The sequence below is a fragment of the Mesocricetus auratus genome, unplaced genomic scaffold (assembly GCF_017639785.1).
Source record: "Mesocricetus auratus isolate SY011 unplaced genomic scaffold, BCM_Maur_2.0 Super-Scaffold_100691, whole genome shotgun sequence".
NCBI classification, from domain to species: Eukaryota; Metazoa; Chordata; class Mammalia; order Rodentia; family Cricetidae; genus Mesocricetus; species Mesocricetus auratus.
The window spans coordinates 60,282,769-60,302,893 of record NW_024429267.1 but is presented as its reverse complement, the minus strand read 5'-3'; the positions used below and the strand labels follow the sequence as shown (position 1 = coordinate 60,302,893).

The following is a 20,125-nucleotide window of genomic DNA, read 5'->3' as shown; positions in this document are numbered from 1 at the left end:
CTCACAAGGGCCCTGCAGAAGAGAGTTAATTAAGTAGCAGGTGCATTCTGGCGTCCGATACTCAGACCTGCAGTTCCTTCCACCTACCCTCCTCTGCCATTCACATGGCTCCAGATCCTCTCTTAACGGTATCAGTGCTCAAAGAACAAACTTTAACCTGCCAAAACAATGACGTAAAGGGGCCCTGGATAGCTTTAAGCTCATTGTCAGTAAGCACGTGGCGCTGATGCCTGGCAGAACGACACTCCCACCAGTGTGTGTGCTGCATCTGCTCGGCAGCAAGGAGGTTAGAGGAATGCTGAGAGAGAGCTGTTCACTCCTGCACTGTTCCTGAGCTGGTGCTCAGGACCTTAACACTTGAGATGACCAGAGACCCCATCCCTTGAATACATGCCTCAACCATCACCCCCAAGCATCTTCCCCTCCCCTAGATTTCCTCATGGTTGCTGCCTCTATAATTCATGTTTTCTGTAACTGTTTGGTTCTCCCTTGAGGGCAAGGAATGCTGTCACATTCTTCTTTATTATATCCCACCATATGAAGCAATAAGCTCAAAAAGAGGGTGTTAAAAAAACTGCACCAATAAAGATCCTTGTTAGTTACACTGCCCTAGGTTAGCAAAAAGGTTTTCAACAATCACACTGGCCAACCAACTGTACTGAACGCAACTCCTGAAGAAAGGCTGTGGGCGGAGTTGTGGGATGAGTGAGCATGGCATTGTCACTTTGTTGTTTGTGTGTATGTAAGAGAGGGGGGGTGTGATGGTCTCACTTTGTAACCAAGATTGGCCTCAAACCAATCCTGGGATGTAGTTGTATACTACTACGCCCGACTTCGCTGAAGACTCTTACACTGAAGATGCCTTCAAATCACGCCTCTAACTGTAGTGACTGGGTGAAGTGGAAGTCAGGTTTATCTAAGTGTCTCAAATGAAACAGCAGAGTGGTTTCTTGACTAATACAACAGTGACATGGACTCTGGGATGGGGGCTAGAACAGGACCACCCAAGACACCCATGCTATATCTGGGTGATCATCCCACCCACTCATGGCTTAGTAACTACAGTAGCCACAGTCTTGCCTGTTAAATTATTCAGTAGTTGTCTTTCTGTGCTTGGTTCTTTTCGGTTGTCATAGTGTCCTCCAGATGCATCCAAGTTACCACAGCTGGTTGGAGTTCACTCTTTTTATTTCATTATGTAAATTTACCACACTTTCTGTGTCCATGCATGTGTGTGTGGATACCTATGTTGAATCTGTATCTTAGTGATTATGAATCCTGCTTCAATAAACACAGAAGGGAACATAACTCTTTCAAATGGTAATTTCAACTTTCTATATCTAGTTAGGCCATTAGAACTAATATATTAATCAGTTAACGTTGCACTATTTTTTTTAAATCAGCATATTGTACTACTAAAAAGATGACTCTGGTAAAAAGGACTTGATGCTCTTTCAGAGGACACAGGTTCAATTCCCAGCTCACAACTATCTACAAATCTAGTTCCAGGGAATCTGATGTCCTCTTCTGACCCCCATGAACGTCATACACACGATACACACACATGCTTGAAGACAATCGCATCCTTAAATACATTTTTATATTTTAATATAAAGATCATGCAGGGCGTTGGTGGCGCATGCCTTTAGTCCTAGCACTCGGGAGGCAGAGTCAAGCGGATCTTTGTGAGTTCGAGACCAGCCTGGTCTACAAGAGCTAGTTCCAGGACAGCCTCCAAAGCCACAGAGAAACACTGTCTTGAAAAACCAAAAAAAAAAAAAATCACTATTTCTGTGTGTAGTGGCACACGCCTTTAATCCCTTTACTCTGGAGGCAGAGGCAGAGGGAGGTAGATCTCCATAAATTTAAGGCCAGCTAGGACTACATCATAAGAACCTGTCTTTAGAAAAATTAGTATTTTTATATGAAAATAATGAATTACCTGAAAAAAATCAAGAAAGTAAATATTTTTACACTAATCACCCAACAAAAGAGTTAACCAAACAGATAAAAGCTCTCACAAGGACTGGAGAGATGGCTCAGAGGTTAAGAGCACTGGCTGCTTGCTCTTCCAGAGGGCCTGAGTTCAATTCCAGCAACGACATGGTGGTTTCCAACCATCTGTAATAAGATCCGGTGCCCTCTTCTGGCCTTCAGGCATACATGCAGACAGAACACTGTTTATGTAATAAATAAATCTTTTTTTAAAAAAACTCATAATAAAAATATTAATGAAAGAAATTGAAGAGAACATAAGTAAATGAGTGTAGCATGTTCATAAACTGGAAGAATGACTATTGTTGAAATGTTGATGCTACCCAAAGTAATCAGTAGTATTAATGTGATCCCAATCCCAGTGTCAATGACTCCATAGAAACAGAAAGCAGTCTTAAATGTATATGGAACTGTGAAAGAGTGCCTACATCCACAGCAGAGTATACAGAACAAAGCTGGTGTCATCACACTGTCCAACTTCAAACCCTGCTCCAAGCAGGGCTTACTCTGTGCAGATAGTACAGACCCAGCCACTTAGGAAGCTAAGGCTGAAGGATCACTTGAGTCCAGGAGTTTGGGAACAACACAGACAACATAGCAAGACATCCTCTCTTAACCAAAACACAAACAAAAGTACCTACACGAAATAGTAACCAAATAGCATGGTACTAATTGAAAAAGTATGGATACAATGGCACAGAGTAAAGACCCTAGAAATATAAACCACTGCATTTACAGCCAGATGGTTTTCAATAAAATTTGTTCTGAACTGTAAACTGTATACAATTGTGGAAAGGATAGTATCTTCAATAAATAGTTCTGGGAAAGCTGGAAGGTGGCCTGTGGATGAGGGAAAACTTTGCTGCCTAGGGGACCAGCCTCCAGCAATGCAGGGCTCAAAGGGAATCCATGGAGTCTGGTACTATGATTTTTTTTTTAATCTGGGAGAGTAAGGGAAAAAGACATGCACTCTCTTGATGGTTTCCTTTAAGACCTTTGTTATTCTCCTTTTGCATTCTCTATTCTTTATTTTTCTGGTGATTTCCTTCTCTCATTCTTGTTTTTCTTCTCTTTTTTTTTTCTTTCCCTTATAGCTTATATACCTCAGCAAAATCTTAAAAAAAAAAAAAAAAGATGGTATGAAGCCGGGGTAGGTGTAGAGGTGGGAATGGATCTGGGAGGAGTTGGAGGGGTGGAGCTGTTGTGATCAAAATATGTTGTATGAAATTCCCAAAGAATTTTTAAGAATTAGAGATTATGGCCACAATGTCGTGTTAATTACTCCACTTTCCATAAGAGGTTCTTCCCTTTGACTTTAGGCTGACCCTCCCATCCAAGCCTCAGGTGACCACAGCCCCAGCCTTTGACTGTAGCTGCATGAGAGACCCCTCAGCTAGGTCCATGCAAGTGAGTCCTTTCCAGATCCCTTACCTACAAAACACTGAGCATAGGAAAGGGTCTGTGTTTATGCCACTAAATCAAATGCAACAGTAATCAAGACTCCTAGCCAGCATGTTTTTTTCCTATATGTTCTTTCCACAGCCTCATGTCTCGTTTGCATGCACCTTAACCAACCACAGTTTTTTTATTATTATGCATCAGTGCAGTTGGTTTGATTGCATTAATAATAAACTCTGAGTCACCAGTGTTTGGTGCATTAAGGAAAGAAATCAAAGCACTTGCCGTTGGTGTCGTCTCACCAAGAGCAGGCTCAAATTTGAATTCTCTACTGTTCTCCCTTTGTCTTCCCTCCGGTCTCTGCTACATGAGTCTGAATCTGTGCCTGCCTGAAGCCTATCTTTTGAATCTCAATCTCTCCCTCTCCCTCCCTCCCTCCCTCCCTCCCTCCCTCCCTCCCTCCCTCCCTCCCTCCCTCCCTCCCTCCCTCCCTTCCTCCCTCCCTCCTTCTCTCTATCTCTCCCTGTCTCTCTGTCTCTGTCTCTTCCCTCCCTCTCCATCTCTTCTCCGTGTGTGTGAGTGAGTGTGTGTGTGTGTGTTGTGTCTGCCCCCAATAAAGGATTTTGCTCTATATTTATTGAACACCACAGAAAGCACCATCTGGGGAAATAATGAGGAATACTTTACAGAAAACGTTAACAGAGTTTTATAAGGGATTAACTCATAGACTCCCAGCTGACCCAGAAAGCAAACAATTTACAGCAAACATCATTGTTTCACAATCCATATGCTTTGGAATTTATGGTAGATATTCATCTGATAACATTACTTTCAACCTCTATTTTTGTTGTTTTCAGGAAATTATTATTACAAACATGCAAGCATACATGCATTACTCGGGTAAGGGGCAAAGAAGAATATATGACTTGAGATTATAGCTCTGCATTATAATGTAAAAATTGGTCACATAGGAAATCCAAAACAAGAAAAGGTTTTACCACAGTCTTACCCTTTACAATTACTGTCTGACATTTAATCGCTCACAATTATATTAAGAGAGAGTAAAATAAATGGCAAGTGTTGAGCGTTTTCAAATGCACATTATAAAGCACTTTTCCAGGGTATGCAATGCTTTTTCCAATGTGAGAAATTCGACAGTTAAAAACATAAGTGGAAAGCGAATTATATTACATATTTTTCTTAACATCTCCAAAGTAAAGGGGGAGGTATCAGGGAGGCAGACACCCTCCTGGAAGCCTCAGAAGGAAAGGGCATGAGAAGATGGGAGAACGGAGAACTACCGCCTCTCCCCCTGAAGAAGCCCCAACAGAGCCAATGCTAGGTCCCCACCATCCAAACATGTTCTCAGGCTTAGTCTGTGAGGGCCACTCTGCCACACCAAGGAACAGGCTAGATCCCTTCTTTGAGACTACCACTAGGTTTAGACACGTCATCTCCAGCCAGACACAGAAGTGGGCTAGGAGCAGTGTACTCCAATCGATGGGCTGACCAACAACCTGTCTTACAAACAGCCCCAAAATGGGGGAAAATAGTTGTCCTTGGCCTAGAAGGGCATTCAATCTCAGATTGTTTGGGTGTAGTCTAGATTTAAAAAATTTGTAAGTAATGAGATGTACAAAGTCACCCCACCCCCTACCCCCCCCAACCCCCGCACCCGTGGGACTAATGAGAAAAGATCCCAAGGTGGAAAATGTCACTAAGCCTTGCTTTTGTGGTCTGTGGCAGCAACCAGTGCTCTGTCACCTCTGGAAAAGAGTAGCATCAGATCTGAAGTAACAGAAATGCGGAGCACTGGAGAAACTCAGCACCTCCAGAACCTAGCTGCACTGATGATAACCACATGCCTGGCTGGGGTGTCCTCACTGCTGCTCAAGTGTCCTCCTCAGAATTGCAGTTACTGCAACCCAAAACCAGCTGGTGCCTTTCTGGTGTGGTCAGTTTCAAAAACTTTGGCCTGTCCTGACTGAGCATGGTAAAGCTGTTTAGGCTCATCCTAGTTTGTTTTATTTCGTTTTGCTTTTTCTCGTTTCCTTGTTATTTGCTTTCTCTTTAGTCTTATCAGTGGGGAGACTGTGTTGTTTCTATATATCTCATTATTTCCAAAGGATCATCTGCCTCAGTGAGAACTTCTTTCAGTGAGAGAGAGCCCCTGAAGTTGTCTCCAGTAGCACGGAAGAAAGCTTCAAGCTACCCTCTCTCCTTGTGAATGAAACCCACTGGGCCTGGCTAATGCATCCCAAGTTCTTCAGGGTCTTCATGAGATCCCGGCGGAATCTCTCACCCACAAAAACATAGAGAACTGGATTCAGGCAACTGTGGAAGAATGCAATGGTCTGAGTGACCTGGAAGCAGATGTCAATACTGGTGGAAATATCACAGCTGGAGATAAACATACTGTAGGCATCAACAGCCTGCACTATAAGAATGCAGTTGTAGGGGAACTGAGACATAATGAAGACAGTAAGGACAGTGATGGTCACCTTTAGGGCTTTGTGCTTGGATGACTTCTTGGCCTGTACCAAGGTATGAATGATGATGGTGTAGCAGAAGGCCATGACCATGAGGGGGAGGAAAAACCCCAAGGTGACCTTCAGGATCAAGACAGCTGATTTCAGCTTGGCATTCTGATCCTTAGGGTAGACCATGGTACAGATGGCAGTGTCAGATTCCTCACTGATTTGGCTGTACAGGATTTCTGGGGTACAGAGCACAGCTGCCATCACCCAGATGATAATGCAAACCATCTTGCTGTAGAGCAGCCTTTTCTGCCTCCAGATCTGAGCCTTCGTGGCCTGTGCAATGGCAATGTATCTGTCCACACTGATACACATGATGAGTAGCACACAGCTGTAGAAGTTCATCTTGTACATACTGTTCACAACCTTGCACAGGAAGGTATGGAATGTCCACTGGCCAGCAGCAGCAATAGCCCAAAAGGGAAGGGTGGCTAGAAAGAGCAGATCAGCAATTGCCAAATTCAAAAGGAACATGTCAGTCATGGTCTTCACTCTAGTGCAATACCAGTAGACGAGGATAACCAGGCTATTGCCCAGGGTGCCCACAATGAACACGAGCCAGAACAGAGGTGGAAGGAAATGGCTTGCAAACTGCCTGACACTGTTTTTCTTACACAAATAGGTAGAGAGGGTGAGATTCATGTAGTCTTCTGTGGAGTCAAAGCTGTAGTCATCAACCGTACAGGGGTTCTGTAAAGAATATAGATTGCATCAATCAAGGATAACTTTTGAGTGGTCTGATCCGATGGTAGATAGAATAACCTGATACAATGCCAATTGCCAAAGCTCTGTGATAAAGCAAAAAGGAGTTATATGTTTAGGATTTCATTTGGTTTGAGTGTGTAAGGTTTATGGAGTACTGATCACCCAATGCCATGGTTTGAAGTGAGTCCTACTGTTGGTTATGCAATGGGGCACTACCATGGAAGACATTAATGAGTTCTCTTTGGACCTAAGTTCCTGCAATAGCAGGTTGCCACAAAAAAGGAGGATCCTTGCCCTTGAGTCTGCCTTGCTGTCTTGACATATGACTATGTATTTCTTCTTTTATGTTTTTACTTGAACTATGTGAGTGAGACGGTCCTTTCTCCCAACTGTTCAACATCTGCAAATATAAAAAGTCACCAGGAGCTCCTAAAGTTACTGGAGTCGTGGCACCTCTGAGTTTTCCGAGAGCCCCAGAAGTAAACATGCAACGCAACGCTTCTCTGCAGACATACATTCACACACACACATCATGGCATTCTCAACTACACACATAAATGTGAATGCTATGGAGTTTCCAAGGACCCTTGCTGAAGACATTATCAAAAATTTCAAGACAGTGAGCATTAATTCAAGTATGAACATTGTTTTGTTTGCTTAGGTTTGTTATGTATACAGTGCTCTGCCTGCACAAACACCTGCAGGCCATAAGAGGGCACCACAGATTTCATTATAAATGGTTGTGAGCCACCATGTGGTTGCTGGTAATTGAACTCAGGACCTCTGGAAGAGCAAGCAGCCAGGGCTCTTAACCCCCTGAGCCATCTCCCCAGCCCCAAATATGACTGTTCTTAAACACATGACCCCTGTGTGACCACAAGGGTCATACCCCCAAGGCAATGGTTCTGACAGGCACATACGTAGGGCACAGGCACTTGCTCACTCTCCTGCATAAACAGTCCCACCCTCCTGCTCACATGCACATCTACACACAAGGACACATACATAAACATATCTAGACATATGTGATCACATGTGTCATTGTACTTCCTATGGGTACCACTGTTGGAAAAGGGGATGAATGAAACCTGGGCGGGCAGATAACGGTGTAGGAGGGTGCCAGATCCAAAGCATGGTAACTGTGACATTGTTGAAGCCTCCATCACACACCCACATGATCTCACCTCCTCCCATCCCTCTTCGGGGCTCCCATTAGGCTTTATAATTTCACAGAGACTTTTAGTCACCAGTGTCTTGCCCTGAGGAACATTCTCTGCATTTCTTTTGTGAGAGGACAATCTCACAGCATTTCTTTTCCTTGAGACAAGTACAATAATTTTTCAAGTCATCTGTCCATTTTGAACTAGACATAATTTCTGTGAGGGTTTTGTTTTGTTTTAGGTAGCTAATATAAGTAAATATGTAAGAATAATTGGTTAGTTTATGTATTTAAATATTCATATTGAATAATAACTCCCCTACTTTCTATTAGTTGTGCTCATTATCTATATAACTCCTATGTGCTTCTGATGACCAACCAGTCTTTCCTAAACTCTGTATACTGCATTTTCATCTTTGAAAGTCACAATTATCCCAAGCAGATTAATCTCTGAAAAAGTCCTATAGAGCTTTTTTAATTTTAATTGCATATTGGCACAATAAAAGGCTCTTGAGATATCCTTTAAATGTTTCCTTAGCAATGTTTCCTTGACTTGCTTGAATATGGGATAGTATCTCTGTGAATGTGTGCATGCATGCATATGTGTACATGTATGCTTGGTTTTTATTAGATACCAGTACGCACTAAATCAGCTGATAAAGATCAATAGACAATGGAAAGCTGATGTAGAATTCTGAAGCTCACACCACTAAGTCCAACCTACTTCAACCCTGGCTGTCAGGAGATAGCAAGAGGACCTCTCAAGTGTCCTCTCAAGAGCTCATTGTTATGAAAAGTTGAGCAAAGATCCTCTCTCTGAGACACAAATTCTTACTTTAAATTTAAAGACTTCTCTCCATGCAGTCATCTGAAATTCCAGCATCAGAAGGACCCATCTCTGGCACCAGAAAAGTTCTGCCAACACTGGGCACGAGACCAGGTGAAAAGTCTCGGCTCCCTGGAAAAGCCAAGCTGCCAGATGAGGGTCCCGAGTGGACTTTGAGAGAAAGAAGAGCTTTTGGGGGATGAAATTAAACTATGAGAGCACCTAGACCCAGAACCAGGATGGTAGAAGACTTACAGAATGGAGGATAACACTTTGGAAGGGCATCAGCTAAACTATGAAGATGAGTAAGGATAATGGGTAGTCCACACAGAGGGGATGTGAAACACTTTTGTAGAGAGTTTTGTTGGTTACTTTTTTTTTTAGTTTTCTTATTTGTTTATTTTTGTTTGCTTGCTTTGGTGCTTTAAAATAGCTTTACTAGACTCTTAAATTATCCCAAGGCTTGGAAGCAAATAGCAAAGCCCTCCATACAGGACATGGGGAGGACATTTCCCAGGGAACACGCACTCACAAATGCAGCATCCTAGGACAGAGACAGATATTGGTGGCAGAATGAGTAAGGGGTCAAGGAAAGGAAGGAAGAAGTAAAGGTACGTGATAGAGGGGTCAGCTCAAGAGGTGGGAAACGAGCTGGGAAAGGTGGGTCCCTGAGCAAACACAGAGAAAGAGCTGAAAACCCCCTGCAGGATGCTAGAATACAAGGAGGAATGGCAAACATTCTGGGTCCCTAGGCATCCAGATTTCCGCAGCACCCCTGAAGAAGCACAGGGAGCCAGGCTTTTTGTTGGGCTAAGATTAAAACACCTACATCCCTCATTTTGCTCCTCCAATTTTCTTGAGGTCTCGATTCCTCCATCAACTTTCCCAGTCTCGGCTTGCTGGTCAGCAATAGGGACACCAGAGTGGTGTGTCCTCAAGAGGTAAGATCAGGGTGTTATACAGCCAGTTTACACTTGGTGTGGGAACCCCAATCTCTCTGAGATCTACCTGGCTCAAGTTTGCCTATTTTCCAAAATCCCAAAGGATAGGCACATCAGAAGCAGCCTGTTCACCATCGATCCCTGAGCCTCAGAGGCCAGGAGCCAAATTCACTACAGAGAAAATCAAGGGCACCTCCTCACCTCGCTGGGATCAAATTAACAATGTGTGTAACCATATAAATATTCCCAGACAATGCTAAGGGCATATTGGTGTGTTATAAATAATTTTGTTGGCAACCTAATTCAACCACCCCATTCTGTAAGTCTTGGTATTTGGAAGGAAACATTTTAAAGCCCACTGAAGAGGTGTGGTTTTGATCATCTACACGTAAAACTTACATTTTCCCCTTTACAGAAGAAAAATGAAAGGCCTCGGATACTGTTGTAAGATGTTTTGAATAGATTTGATTCTATAATTAATTCATCCTACAGTCTAATTACATTTTGTGTTAATTATTTTTTTAAAATCTAGATAATGATTTGACCTGGTAAAGTTGATTCAGTTCTTGGCCTCTTAGGGAAATAGCTTTGTGTGCTTTTGAAACGGCTGTGTGCTGTTATGACCTCCGGAGAACACCACGTCCCCACCCTGGGTTTTTTTTTTCTTTAAACAAATCAAATGGTTTCTCCATTGCTTTCTTCTGTGTGAGCTTCAGAACACACATGGGGCAAAGCCCATCCTAGTCGAAGAGCACAAAACCCCTCAGCTATGAATAAAATTTTAAATTGAAATTTTCTGTCTTCACAGCATGTCACTCCCAACCCTGACTCAATGTTCACAAAGAGAATGGAGGTAACCAGAAATTACCCACATAGTGATGGGCACTGCTGCCAGAGATCTTACCCTAGACAGAGCACCACACAGGAAATCTGTGCCCATAGGAGATTCTTCCCCACATTCCTGTGCAGAGAAGACCAGAGAGTAGGTAGGTGTTTCTGAGGCTGTACTCACCGTTGGTTCTGTGGGTGTCATGGTGGGTCTGATGCCAGCCAGCTTCTAGAAAGAAAGGGCAAAAGTCAGGAAGAATACGTGCACTCTGATATAGATGCACTCTGGGAACAAAACACCAAAGATGGAGATTCAACATTAAGCTTGTTTGTGTTTGCAGGAAAAAACAGTCACAAAAAAAGCATTAGGATTCATGTCCCTTTTCAGATCACAGCAGCGTATCAGAATATTATTGAAAACATATAATGAAAGCAACAGTTTTGGAGCGACCGCTTACTTCTTTATTCCAATAGACCCAGAGTTTAATGCTTAATTTCTTTTAACTTAAATAACTAGTGAAACGTACATCTGTGGATGAGGAACAACAGGGGCTCCTGGATAGTCTCCAGCCCATCCTTACCTGGTAGTTCACTTCCTCCTGGCTCAACTTCTGTAAGGTCTGGGGAATGGCTCCTCTCCTCCCCACCCCCACCTTACTATATCGCCCAGGCATGAGCTAGCAATACCAGGCCAGAGATCCCTGAAGAAGGGTGTCCAGGCACTCAGCTGGGATGGGTGTAACCGTAGTTGGACTCCTTTGTGGAGGGGTCTGTGCCTGGAGAGCACCTCCACCCCTACCCTCCGTCAGTACCACACATCTTGGTGCTAGACACAGTGTGCTCTGCTGCCTCCCTTCTTACGGCTTCCCTTTCCACCCTGCCTGTCTCAAAGCACTGTGGGTTTCACTGCACAAGATGAGGTGCAACCATTCTGAAAAAATAGTTTGTCAGTGTGTGTGTGTGTGTGTGTGTGTGTGTGTGTGTGTGTGTGTGTGTGTGTGTGTGTGTTGTATATATGTATAAGCATACCTGTGCCTGGTAGGGTCAGAGGTCAACATCTAGTGTCTTCACTCTCTACCTGTCTTTTTTTTTTTTTTTAATGCATATGGGTGTTTTAGCGGCTTGTATGACTGCGCATTAGATACGGGTAGTACCGGATGAGGCCAGAAGAGGGCATCAGATCCCCTGGAACTGGAGTTGTGGATGTTTGTAAGCCACCATGTGAGTTCTGGACATCAAACCCAGATCCTCTGGAAGAGCAGCCACCAATAATACTCTTGACTGCTGAGCCATCTCTCTAGGACCTATCTCTTTTGTTTTGTCTTTTTTTATTTTGTTTCGTTATGGCAGGACCTCCCACTAAACCCGGAGCTCACTGTTTCAGCTATCCTGGATGCCTCCTCAGGGCTGGGGTAACAGACCTCACCATTACACGTGGCTTCTACCAGTGCTGAGGATCCAAATGTGTCCTCAAGCTTGTACAAGTACTTTTACAGCAGAGCCGTCTCCCAGCCCACTGGAGAAGTTTGGCAGCTCCGTAAAAAGTCCAACGTGTGCTTACGGTACATCTAACTCTGCGACTCCTAAGTAATTACCTAAGAAAAAATTCAACCCTATGTCCCCACAGAAGCTTGCACACCGAATCTCCAAACCAGCTTGGTTGGTGACAGCTAAAGGGACCGTCAAACTGTTGATTTAGTAATGAATGGGAAAGTTGCTGAACATTCACGGGACAGGGGAAGGAATGGATTGTCGCTTCACACAGGAGCTCAAATTGGTCTCAGAATACTTTTATGCAGATTAAGGAATCCCAAAGTATATATACTGTTTGCTTTCACTTACATAAAACTCAAGATAGTGCAGACTAGCCTCCGGTGGCAATCCCTGGAAGGAGGCAGTGGAGGAGAGACAGAGGGTGGGAAGGTGAGCCAGGAAGTTTGAGGGAGAGGTGAGAGACCTATGACTGTGGTAGTCTCACAGGGGTAGGTAGGTGTCTGTGGCTATTGTCACCAAGACTCAAAGAAGCCTCGAATAAAGAGGGAAATAAGGTTGTTGTTTTCCCCCCTCCTTTCAGTAATCGGTCACCTCCATTATCAGCGAGCCCACAGGAAGCTGCCAGAGTTTGCTTTCATGCTCTCCCTGCAGCATGTCTCTCTCTCTCTCTCTCTCTCTCTCTCTCTCTCTCTCTCTCTCTCTCTCTCTCTCTCTCTCTCTCTCTCTAGTGCCTTAGTTAGTGTCTTGTGCTGCGCTTTGGAAATGAGGGAGCCACACAAACTCACAGTTGTAAAGTGTGGGAGTAGAGGGTGATTGTGGTGATGCCGTACTGTAATCCCAGCACCTGCGTCAAAGAGCAGAATTGAGAGTTCCCAGGCCAGCTCAGTCTAATAAACCCTGTCTAAAAAGTAAAATTCTGTTACATAGGTAAATGGGTTAGATATACTGAAGATAAGCAAATAAATATATACAGCCTCTGTGTCTCCTGTATGTTTGAAATTAGATCTGAAAAACTTACCCCCCCCAAAAATGTAGAAAAAATGTCTTAGATATTTACCCCCAAGACAGAAAGAAGGAAGCCTGAAATGGGCCTGAGTCAGTGTGGCCTTGGCCACAGTCTCACTGAATTTCAGTGTAGCTGGTAGTATCTGGGTAAGTCCTTATATTGTCTTTAAAAATACTGTTTTGGTTTTTTTTTAGCTTAAAAAACATTTTTATGGGGCTGGAGAAATAGCTCAGCAGTTAAGAGTATATGATGCTCTTACAGAGTGCTAGAGTTCAGTTCCCAGCATCCACATCAGGGAGGGCTAATAATTCCACTAATAACTCCAGCTCTAGGAGGAGCCCATACTTCTGGCTTCTATAGGAATCTGTACTCACAGGCATACACTCCCACACAAACACAAACACACCAAAAAATACATCCTTTAAAAATTTAAAGTTTTTGACAAATATACAAAAGTCAAGAGAAAAAAGTCAAAGTACCCAAAACATTTACATCTCCAAATAACTGATATCAATTTCTTATTTTCCTCCCCGGCCTTGTTTCTATGCATGTGTGCACTTCTATTTTTTCTCTTTTTATTTTCATCAAACAAATTATGGCATTTTATCCATTAGTAAGCATCCTTCCCCAGCCTTCCAAGGGGGCTGGCCCATATGTTACTTAGACACTCCCTCTTGGAGTCTGATAACTTGTTTCCAATTTCTGTTTATTATTACTTTAAAATTCTTCTCGATCAATAGAAATGGGACATGCATTTTTTTTTCTTCAGGAAAACTATACTGTTCTCTTTTCTTCCTAACATTGAGAATCACAAATTCTCACCAAGTTGCATTTCTGAATTATTCTGGTATCAATGACTTTTCAGGGTTGATGGATTTCTGTTTGATCACATTTCAGATGTCATCAAGACATCATTAGGCCCATGTTAAGAGAGGAAATTCACGCTACAAAGAAAAAAACACAACCTGGGGATGAAAATTACTTTTCTACTAAATGAAAAGTACCCCTAACTAGGCAAATGTCTTTGGGAAGCAGGGACCTGGAGGTATGAGTCAGAAATCATTCCATATATATTTCTAGTACTAGTTGTGGCTGATGTTACCTGTCTTTTCTTTGTATAAAGAGTTTGAACAGTGATCACATGACATCTGAGAAAAGATTTCAGAAGAAAGAAATCAGAAAAGAAAGGTGATTTTGGTCACAGCAAATTTTAGGGTAAGGACAGCAATATATAGTGGCGATGTTGGTACAAGTATGAAGAAATCTTCACAGTACAGGGTGTGTGACTTTGGGTATGGGTATGTATTAGCCTTTTTGGAGGGCAAAAAGTATCAAAATTTATAGAGAAGGACACCTCTGCTCAGCAGATGCTCTGCTAAAAATCTGCCCTATTCTCTCAATGCTGGAGCATTTTCTTTTAGATCAAAAATCTGGAAACAAAGATACGTTGTGACACACCTACTCCAAAACTACACATAGCCAATTAAAAGGAGGAAGAGATGCTTCAAGCTAATAATAAAAAAAAAGATGCCACTAAAACTGTTAGATTGAAATGTAAAATGTGCAAGACTGCTTTATGATCTTTTAAGATACTAGGGCTCGTACCCTTTGGGCTGGTTGGAACAGAAGCTCTCCTGCAAAAGCCTGACCCGTGAACGCTGGTGAAAAATGAGACTTGATTTTTTTTTCTTTTAAGTTCTGTGATGCATTAGAATATTTGCCAAGTGTTAAAATTTTAACCTGTCAGCTTTTTTTTTTAAGGGAGAAAGAGAAAGAAAGAAGGGAAAACCAGCAGCAGCTAGTGATCTTCAGCGATCTTCTGTTCCAGAACACCTGCTTGCAGGCCTGCTCCAGCTGTGGTGGAGAGCCAGGGCTCCACAAGAGCCATGCCTGGCCTGGTCCACACGCAGGTGCCGTTATTTGGGACTGAAATCCTGCCTTACCGAGGCTGATCTTTCTTCCATTATTAATCTGCTTCTGGCACATGGGAAGCTTGGAGATAACCAAAGGAGAAAACGAACAGACGGTCCTCCCTGAAGTAGCGTGTGAAGACCACAGGCAGCCTCGGGGTTTTAAGTTGACTTCTCTTTCATCTTTGTCTAGATACTTGTCAAATGCATTACTACACAGCCAGTCTCAGAGCCTGCTTTCATTTTCTTCTTACCTTGAGAAGAAGGAGAAGAAAGAAAAAGGAAGAAGGAGAAGGAGAAGGAGGAGAAGAAGAAGGAGAAGAAGAAGAAGAAGAAGAAGAAGAAGAAGAAGAAGAAGAAGAAGAAGAAGAAGAAGAAGAAGAAGAAGAAGAAGAAGAAGAAGAAGAAGAAGAAGGAGCCCACATATGACAAAACACACACAGAGGGAAGGAACTCAGCTGTCTCCTCCCTGACCTGTCCTTCACTCTCCTAATGGCCTTCTTGTGAACACCCTAGCAGCTGAGTCTACACGGTGGACTGGACAACAAGGAGCACTGGACCAGAAACCATAGCTCCTCTGCTTTGGGGCTTGGCAACAAGGGACATGCCCTTCACAGAGCCTGGATTCCTCATCTGGGAAACGAAGGCAATGACAGTCCTACCTGATCCTGGGGCTTGATGGACAGTCAAGTAGCAGGCTATGCAAAAGCTCTGGTCAGAACACAAGCTTGTGAGAGCTGAGCTCACTTTCATCTCACGGTCGATGGCCAGGTGTGACGCACACTAGCTGGACGTAAGCAAGACGTGTGGCAATTAACACCCTCCAGAAGCCCACTTTCAAGTTCAGTGGGTAAGGTAAGGCTGCAAATGACACAATGATAATGTCCTGAGAGGCTGTAGGAATGAGGGAGAGGGAATTCTGGTTTCAGCACCAGGGAATATCCAGGAGGGTGTCACTGAGGAGGTGACTCTTGCTGACCCTGGAGGTTTAAGGGGCATAGAGTCATAGGATAAGGTGGTGAGGGAACATTGCTCTGTGGCAGGAAGACTACATCAACGAAGACGTATAGCTTGAAAGCACAGTGTTAGGGAGTCAGAGGAAAGCTGCTTGCTCTACAGAAGTGGAAAATGCCTGAGAGGCAGGGCAATCTGAAATCATGCTTACCCTGCCACTATTTTCCTATGCTCCATTTTCCTTAAGGAACTGACAGAGAAATCGGATGGGGGCGCCTTGCCCCTCCCACATCCACGGCTAGGGCCGTTCACAGGAGCTACTGTGAACAGGAGTTACACCTTGACCTTTGTCCTATTTGCTACTCACGAGTTGAATCATCTCTCACATCTTGTGTGTATGGTGTACGTGTGCTTGTGAATGCACTCACACAGCTCGGCTTATTCTCCCCCCTTCCTATATTGGATCAGGGACTCTGAGTCATTTACCACAGGGCCCTTTCACCAACCCTGGGTCAGGAGTTCACTTCCCTGAGACCTGTAAACACAAGCTTAGAGTATAGGCAAGAGTCGACAGAAATTGGAGGAAGGGGGCTCTGGAACTCCAGGTGCTGGAATGACCATTAATTTTGGGTTGTGTGGCGAAGAGAATAAAGGGACAGATTCCCTCAGATGATGGTTGCTTGCAGGTTCAGAATAACACAGAAACAGCTGCCCTGACCTGTTGGCTGGCTATAGAGCCGGCTAATTAAGAACTAAAGAACGGGGTTGGGGGGTCATGAAGAGATGGCTCAGCAGTTAAGAGCAGATATTGTTCTTACAGAGATCTGGGTATGGATTCCATCCACGTCATGTGGCTCACAGCCAACCGCCGTGTTTCAAACACCTGTTCTCCTCACATGTGCACACAATTAAAAGTAAAATAAATCTTTAAGTTTTTTTTTTTAGAACTGAAGAAGGTGGACGGACATACTGAAAAAGAAAGAACACACCTATTTCCTATAGATGGGTCATTTAAAATAACGGCTTACTTTCTGATCATAGAGGAATATCTCCACAATGCACAAAAAAAGATCCAAAATCACAAATGCACACACACACCATATATATATATGTATATGTGAATGAAAAATTAAAATATCAAGTATACTTTTTAATTTATCTAGTGTTAAATTCTGGGGCATACCTCCTCACTTTCTTTTTAACACCCCCCTACACACACACATACACCCATACTCATTGGGAAGGTGACCACCCTGCACATAGTTTTATATGTATTTTTTTAGTCAGTCTTTCGTAGAACACACTCCATGCACTGAACATAGTTATCACATGGGGTTAAAACAACTGAGCACTTCACTGTCTGACGAGTTCACCACACTACTCACTTCTTGGTGTCAAGCTTTTTGTTCCCAAGTTTTCTCTGCAAGATACGTTCTTTCCACGGGCAGCCTCTCAGACCCAAGGGTATCACCCCTCTCAGACTTCTGGAAACCAACACAGTTTCTCCTCCCTTTGAGTACAAATCACGAACTGTGGCCTTGAACCTGACCTTCACTGTGTGTCAGGAGGGAGCCTCGTTACTCACCCCACAAGAAGCCTGAACCATACTGGAAGTTTATAGAAAAGGGCATGTTGCAGGTGACATCTGAACAAATTAGTGCAAGCATGGGACGTAGCTGCCTCAGTGGCAGCATACAGCCAAGTACACAGATGACAGCTGGGGCGCAGAGGAGGGGAAGGGTACTACTCACCAGGAGGGGAAGTGCAGAGCCTGGGTCTGTGGGGAGAGGACACTGCAGCTGTCTGGGATGAGGAGCAGGCTTCTGTGGGTTCTGAGCAGGCAGCTATCCGATACAAAACACCAAAAAGGAAGCCGGGCCAACTCTGCCTGTGTTGTCACTGGTGGAGTCACCCAGAAGGGTGGGGAGCCACCTGCTGAGACTTCCAGCAACACACACCAATCATTTGCCGCCAGAAATGCAAAGCTGAGAACCACTGGGATTAAGGAAAACCATCTTCAGTGTGGACAGTGTGTGTACAGAGTCCAAAAGCAGATCATCTTCCTAGGTCCCTGATACAAGGGCAGGAGACACGAGGAGTCCCCGCCAGAGGTGCCCATTTATAAGATTTCTTTGGGTAAAAGTGCCTGAACAGACTTTGTGAGGAGCCACCTCAATGCTGCCCATAGAGATGTGTCCTATGGGGCCTTGAGGAACTGTGTTGCCCAATCCTATAGATACTGGCCAAATGTTCCCACTGAAATGGAAACTACAATGGGAAGTAGTTCCTCAGTGACACTCCACACATGCACTAGTTGCTGCCACAGGGGACAGTGCAGATGCCTAACATTTCTGACGTGGCAGAGCGCCCTGCAGATGGTGTTACCTTAGAAAGCTGTGTGTGTGATGGGCAGTTGCGAACAGAGTGTGGAGGACTAGGGACAGCTTAAATGCAGGACTTTACACATAGTATACGTTAACACCAACAGCTCTGTCTTTATGAATCACAGGTGTTTTGATGAAGTTTTGAAAAAATCTCAGCATGAAAAAATTACATTATTTTTTAATAGAAGCTCACAGATGATGTCTTCACGAAGGGCCAGAGTTACGTTGTAGATTCCCTGTTGTCATTACTTTTTTAAAAACTCCTTTTTTATATTTAAAATATACAAATCACAGCTCATTCAAGAAGACTAGTTTCCTCTTGGTGTGTTTAGCATCCTGTGGACTGAGTGCAGTGTTACTCCCAGCCACACACCACCAGCTTGTACGGAACAAAGGGTTTCATAATTCGTCCTAATTTATATCTCAGTGGGGAAAAGGCCAACAAACAAATGAGAGAGAAACATGAGCAGTAAGAATGAAAGATGCAATTGATTCATCAGCCTCCAGAGAACCATGGTGTGAGTGAGCTAAGAAATTCCCTTCCTTCGTCCCACACTCATGAGCATAAATAGTGTCTACAGTGGTGCCATCAGTCTCTGACAGCGTCCAATTCTGACAGGAAAGGAGGGAGCAGCCAGAAGAGGATGCTGCAGGCCCGGATCCTCTGGCCACCTCTAGGCAGAGACAGCAGTAAACTTGCCGTGTTTGCCTTGTGTCTGGAAAGCCTACCGGAGGAAGAAGACTAGAAGTATTGGACTTCCTTCTCTGGCACCTGTCTCTTCACCAGGTAAGAGTATCCCAAGGACCCAGGGCTTGTGCATCAAAAAGTCAGCGAGCTGGTTCAAAGACAAAAAGTGATGAAAGCAGTGAAAAATAAAAGTCAACATGCCCTGTAGTCAGATCCCTTCCTCCACATGGGCACCACGGTGCAGGAGAGATCAAGTCTGGAAGAGGTACTGCTCTCACAGATATCCGCCTTTGGGAGATAGGAGGAGGCCAGGGAGTCAGGAAAAGACAAGGACATCCCAGAGAGAGAGCTTCTGGATTCTCAAAGGAGCCCAGGGCCACTGAGGTGTACCTTTTTAGTTGCCTAGTTTGGATCATTCCCTTGCAAGGAAAGCCCCATCCTTTTGTCGTCTTTGCTGGACTTCTGCATTGACTGTTAGAATTCAGAACTGGGTGACAGTAAGAGGTTGATGATCCTCTTTTCAGAGATTCTCTGTATTTGCACCCTGCTTATGGTGGGTTCTAGAAAGCAGGACGCTGTGCCCTCAGACACTGAGGCCAGCTGTTGTACCAATAACTCATGGTCTCTAGTGAATAACTGCAATCCAGAATTACAGTCTACAAGTCCCTATAACAGAAACTCAAGTTGGCCTTGCTGCGGAAGCCAATGGACCCATCTGATCCCCCCTTGCTCCTTCTCATTAGCCATGTTCTAGAATTATCTCTGGTAGAAAAGAAAACTCTGCTTCGGTTCTTTGCTCTCCAGGTGCATCGGCAGTCTGACTCTCCTCCTTCAGTATTTACACGTGTTAGGAAAGCCACATTGCAGAAGCACGTAGAGGTCTTTGGAAGGACAATGCGGTCTGTCTCCTTTGCACGGATTAAGGTCTTTGCCTGACCTGAAAGACAAGGTAAAATGAGTCAGCAAAGAGCGGTTTGGTGGTAAGGCTCTGCTTGGCATAGCACGAGTGCCAAGTTCAAATTTCTAGGAGTGTGAAAGGACACTTCTGTCCCCACAGATCATAGTAGACAGGGATCAGGTGGATCCTTGGCCATAGTTGTGGCCCAGAATTACATGGCAGGATTTTATTAAACATTTTCTGTATAAATTAGGGGAAACAGACAGAGCCAGGTGCAAGTTCTAAGACTTGAGAAGAGCTCCCAATGCTTCAGAAGTAGTGGAGATGCCTCGAAGCCACACTGTCCAGCATGCAGCCATAAAGAGTTGCAAGAAGTAGGCCGGGCGTTGGTGATGCACGCCT

At 44.0% G+C, this 20,125-nt stretch overlaps 1 protein-coding gene across 3 annotated transcripts; it reads right to left on the bottom strand.

Annotated features, from left to right (window-relative positions):
• Positions 1–5,065: 5,065 nt before the first annotated feature.
• Ccr9 (C-C motif chemokine receptor 9) lies at positions 5,066–17,997 on the bottom strand. Of its 3 annotated transcripts, XM_040740160.1 has the most exons (4): positions 17,505–17,996; positions 15,462–15,660; positions 10,574–10,618; positions 5,066–6,620 (listed from the first exon to the last, which is right to left on the bottom strand). In XM_040740160.1, the coding sequence occupies exons 3-4, from the start codon at positions 10,592–10,594 to the stop codon at positions 5,547–5,549; spliced, it is 1,095 nt and encodes a 364-aa protein (XP_040596094.1). In that variant the 5' UTR covers positions 10,595–10,618; positions 15,462–15,660; positions 17,505–17,996; the 3' UTR covers positions 5,066–5,546. The 3 variants fall into 3 exon arrangements, with proteins under 3 accessions (XP_040596094.1, XP_021089899.1, XP_012977657.1); XM_021234240.2 differs by lacking the exon at positions 15,462–15,660 and having other exon boundaries at positions 10,574–10,615; positions 17,505–17,997; XM_013122203.3 differs by lacking the exon at positions 15,462–15,660 and having other exon boundaries at positions 17,505–17,995.
• Between the last annotated feature and the right edge of the window lie 2,128 nt (positions 17,998–20,125).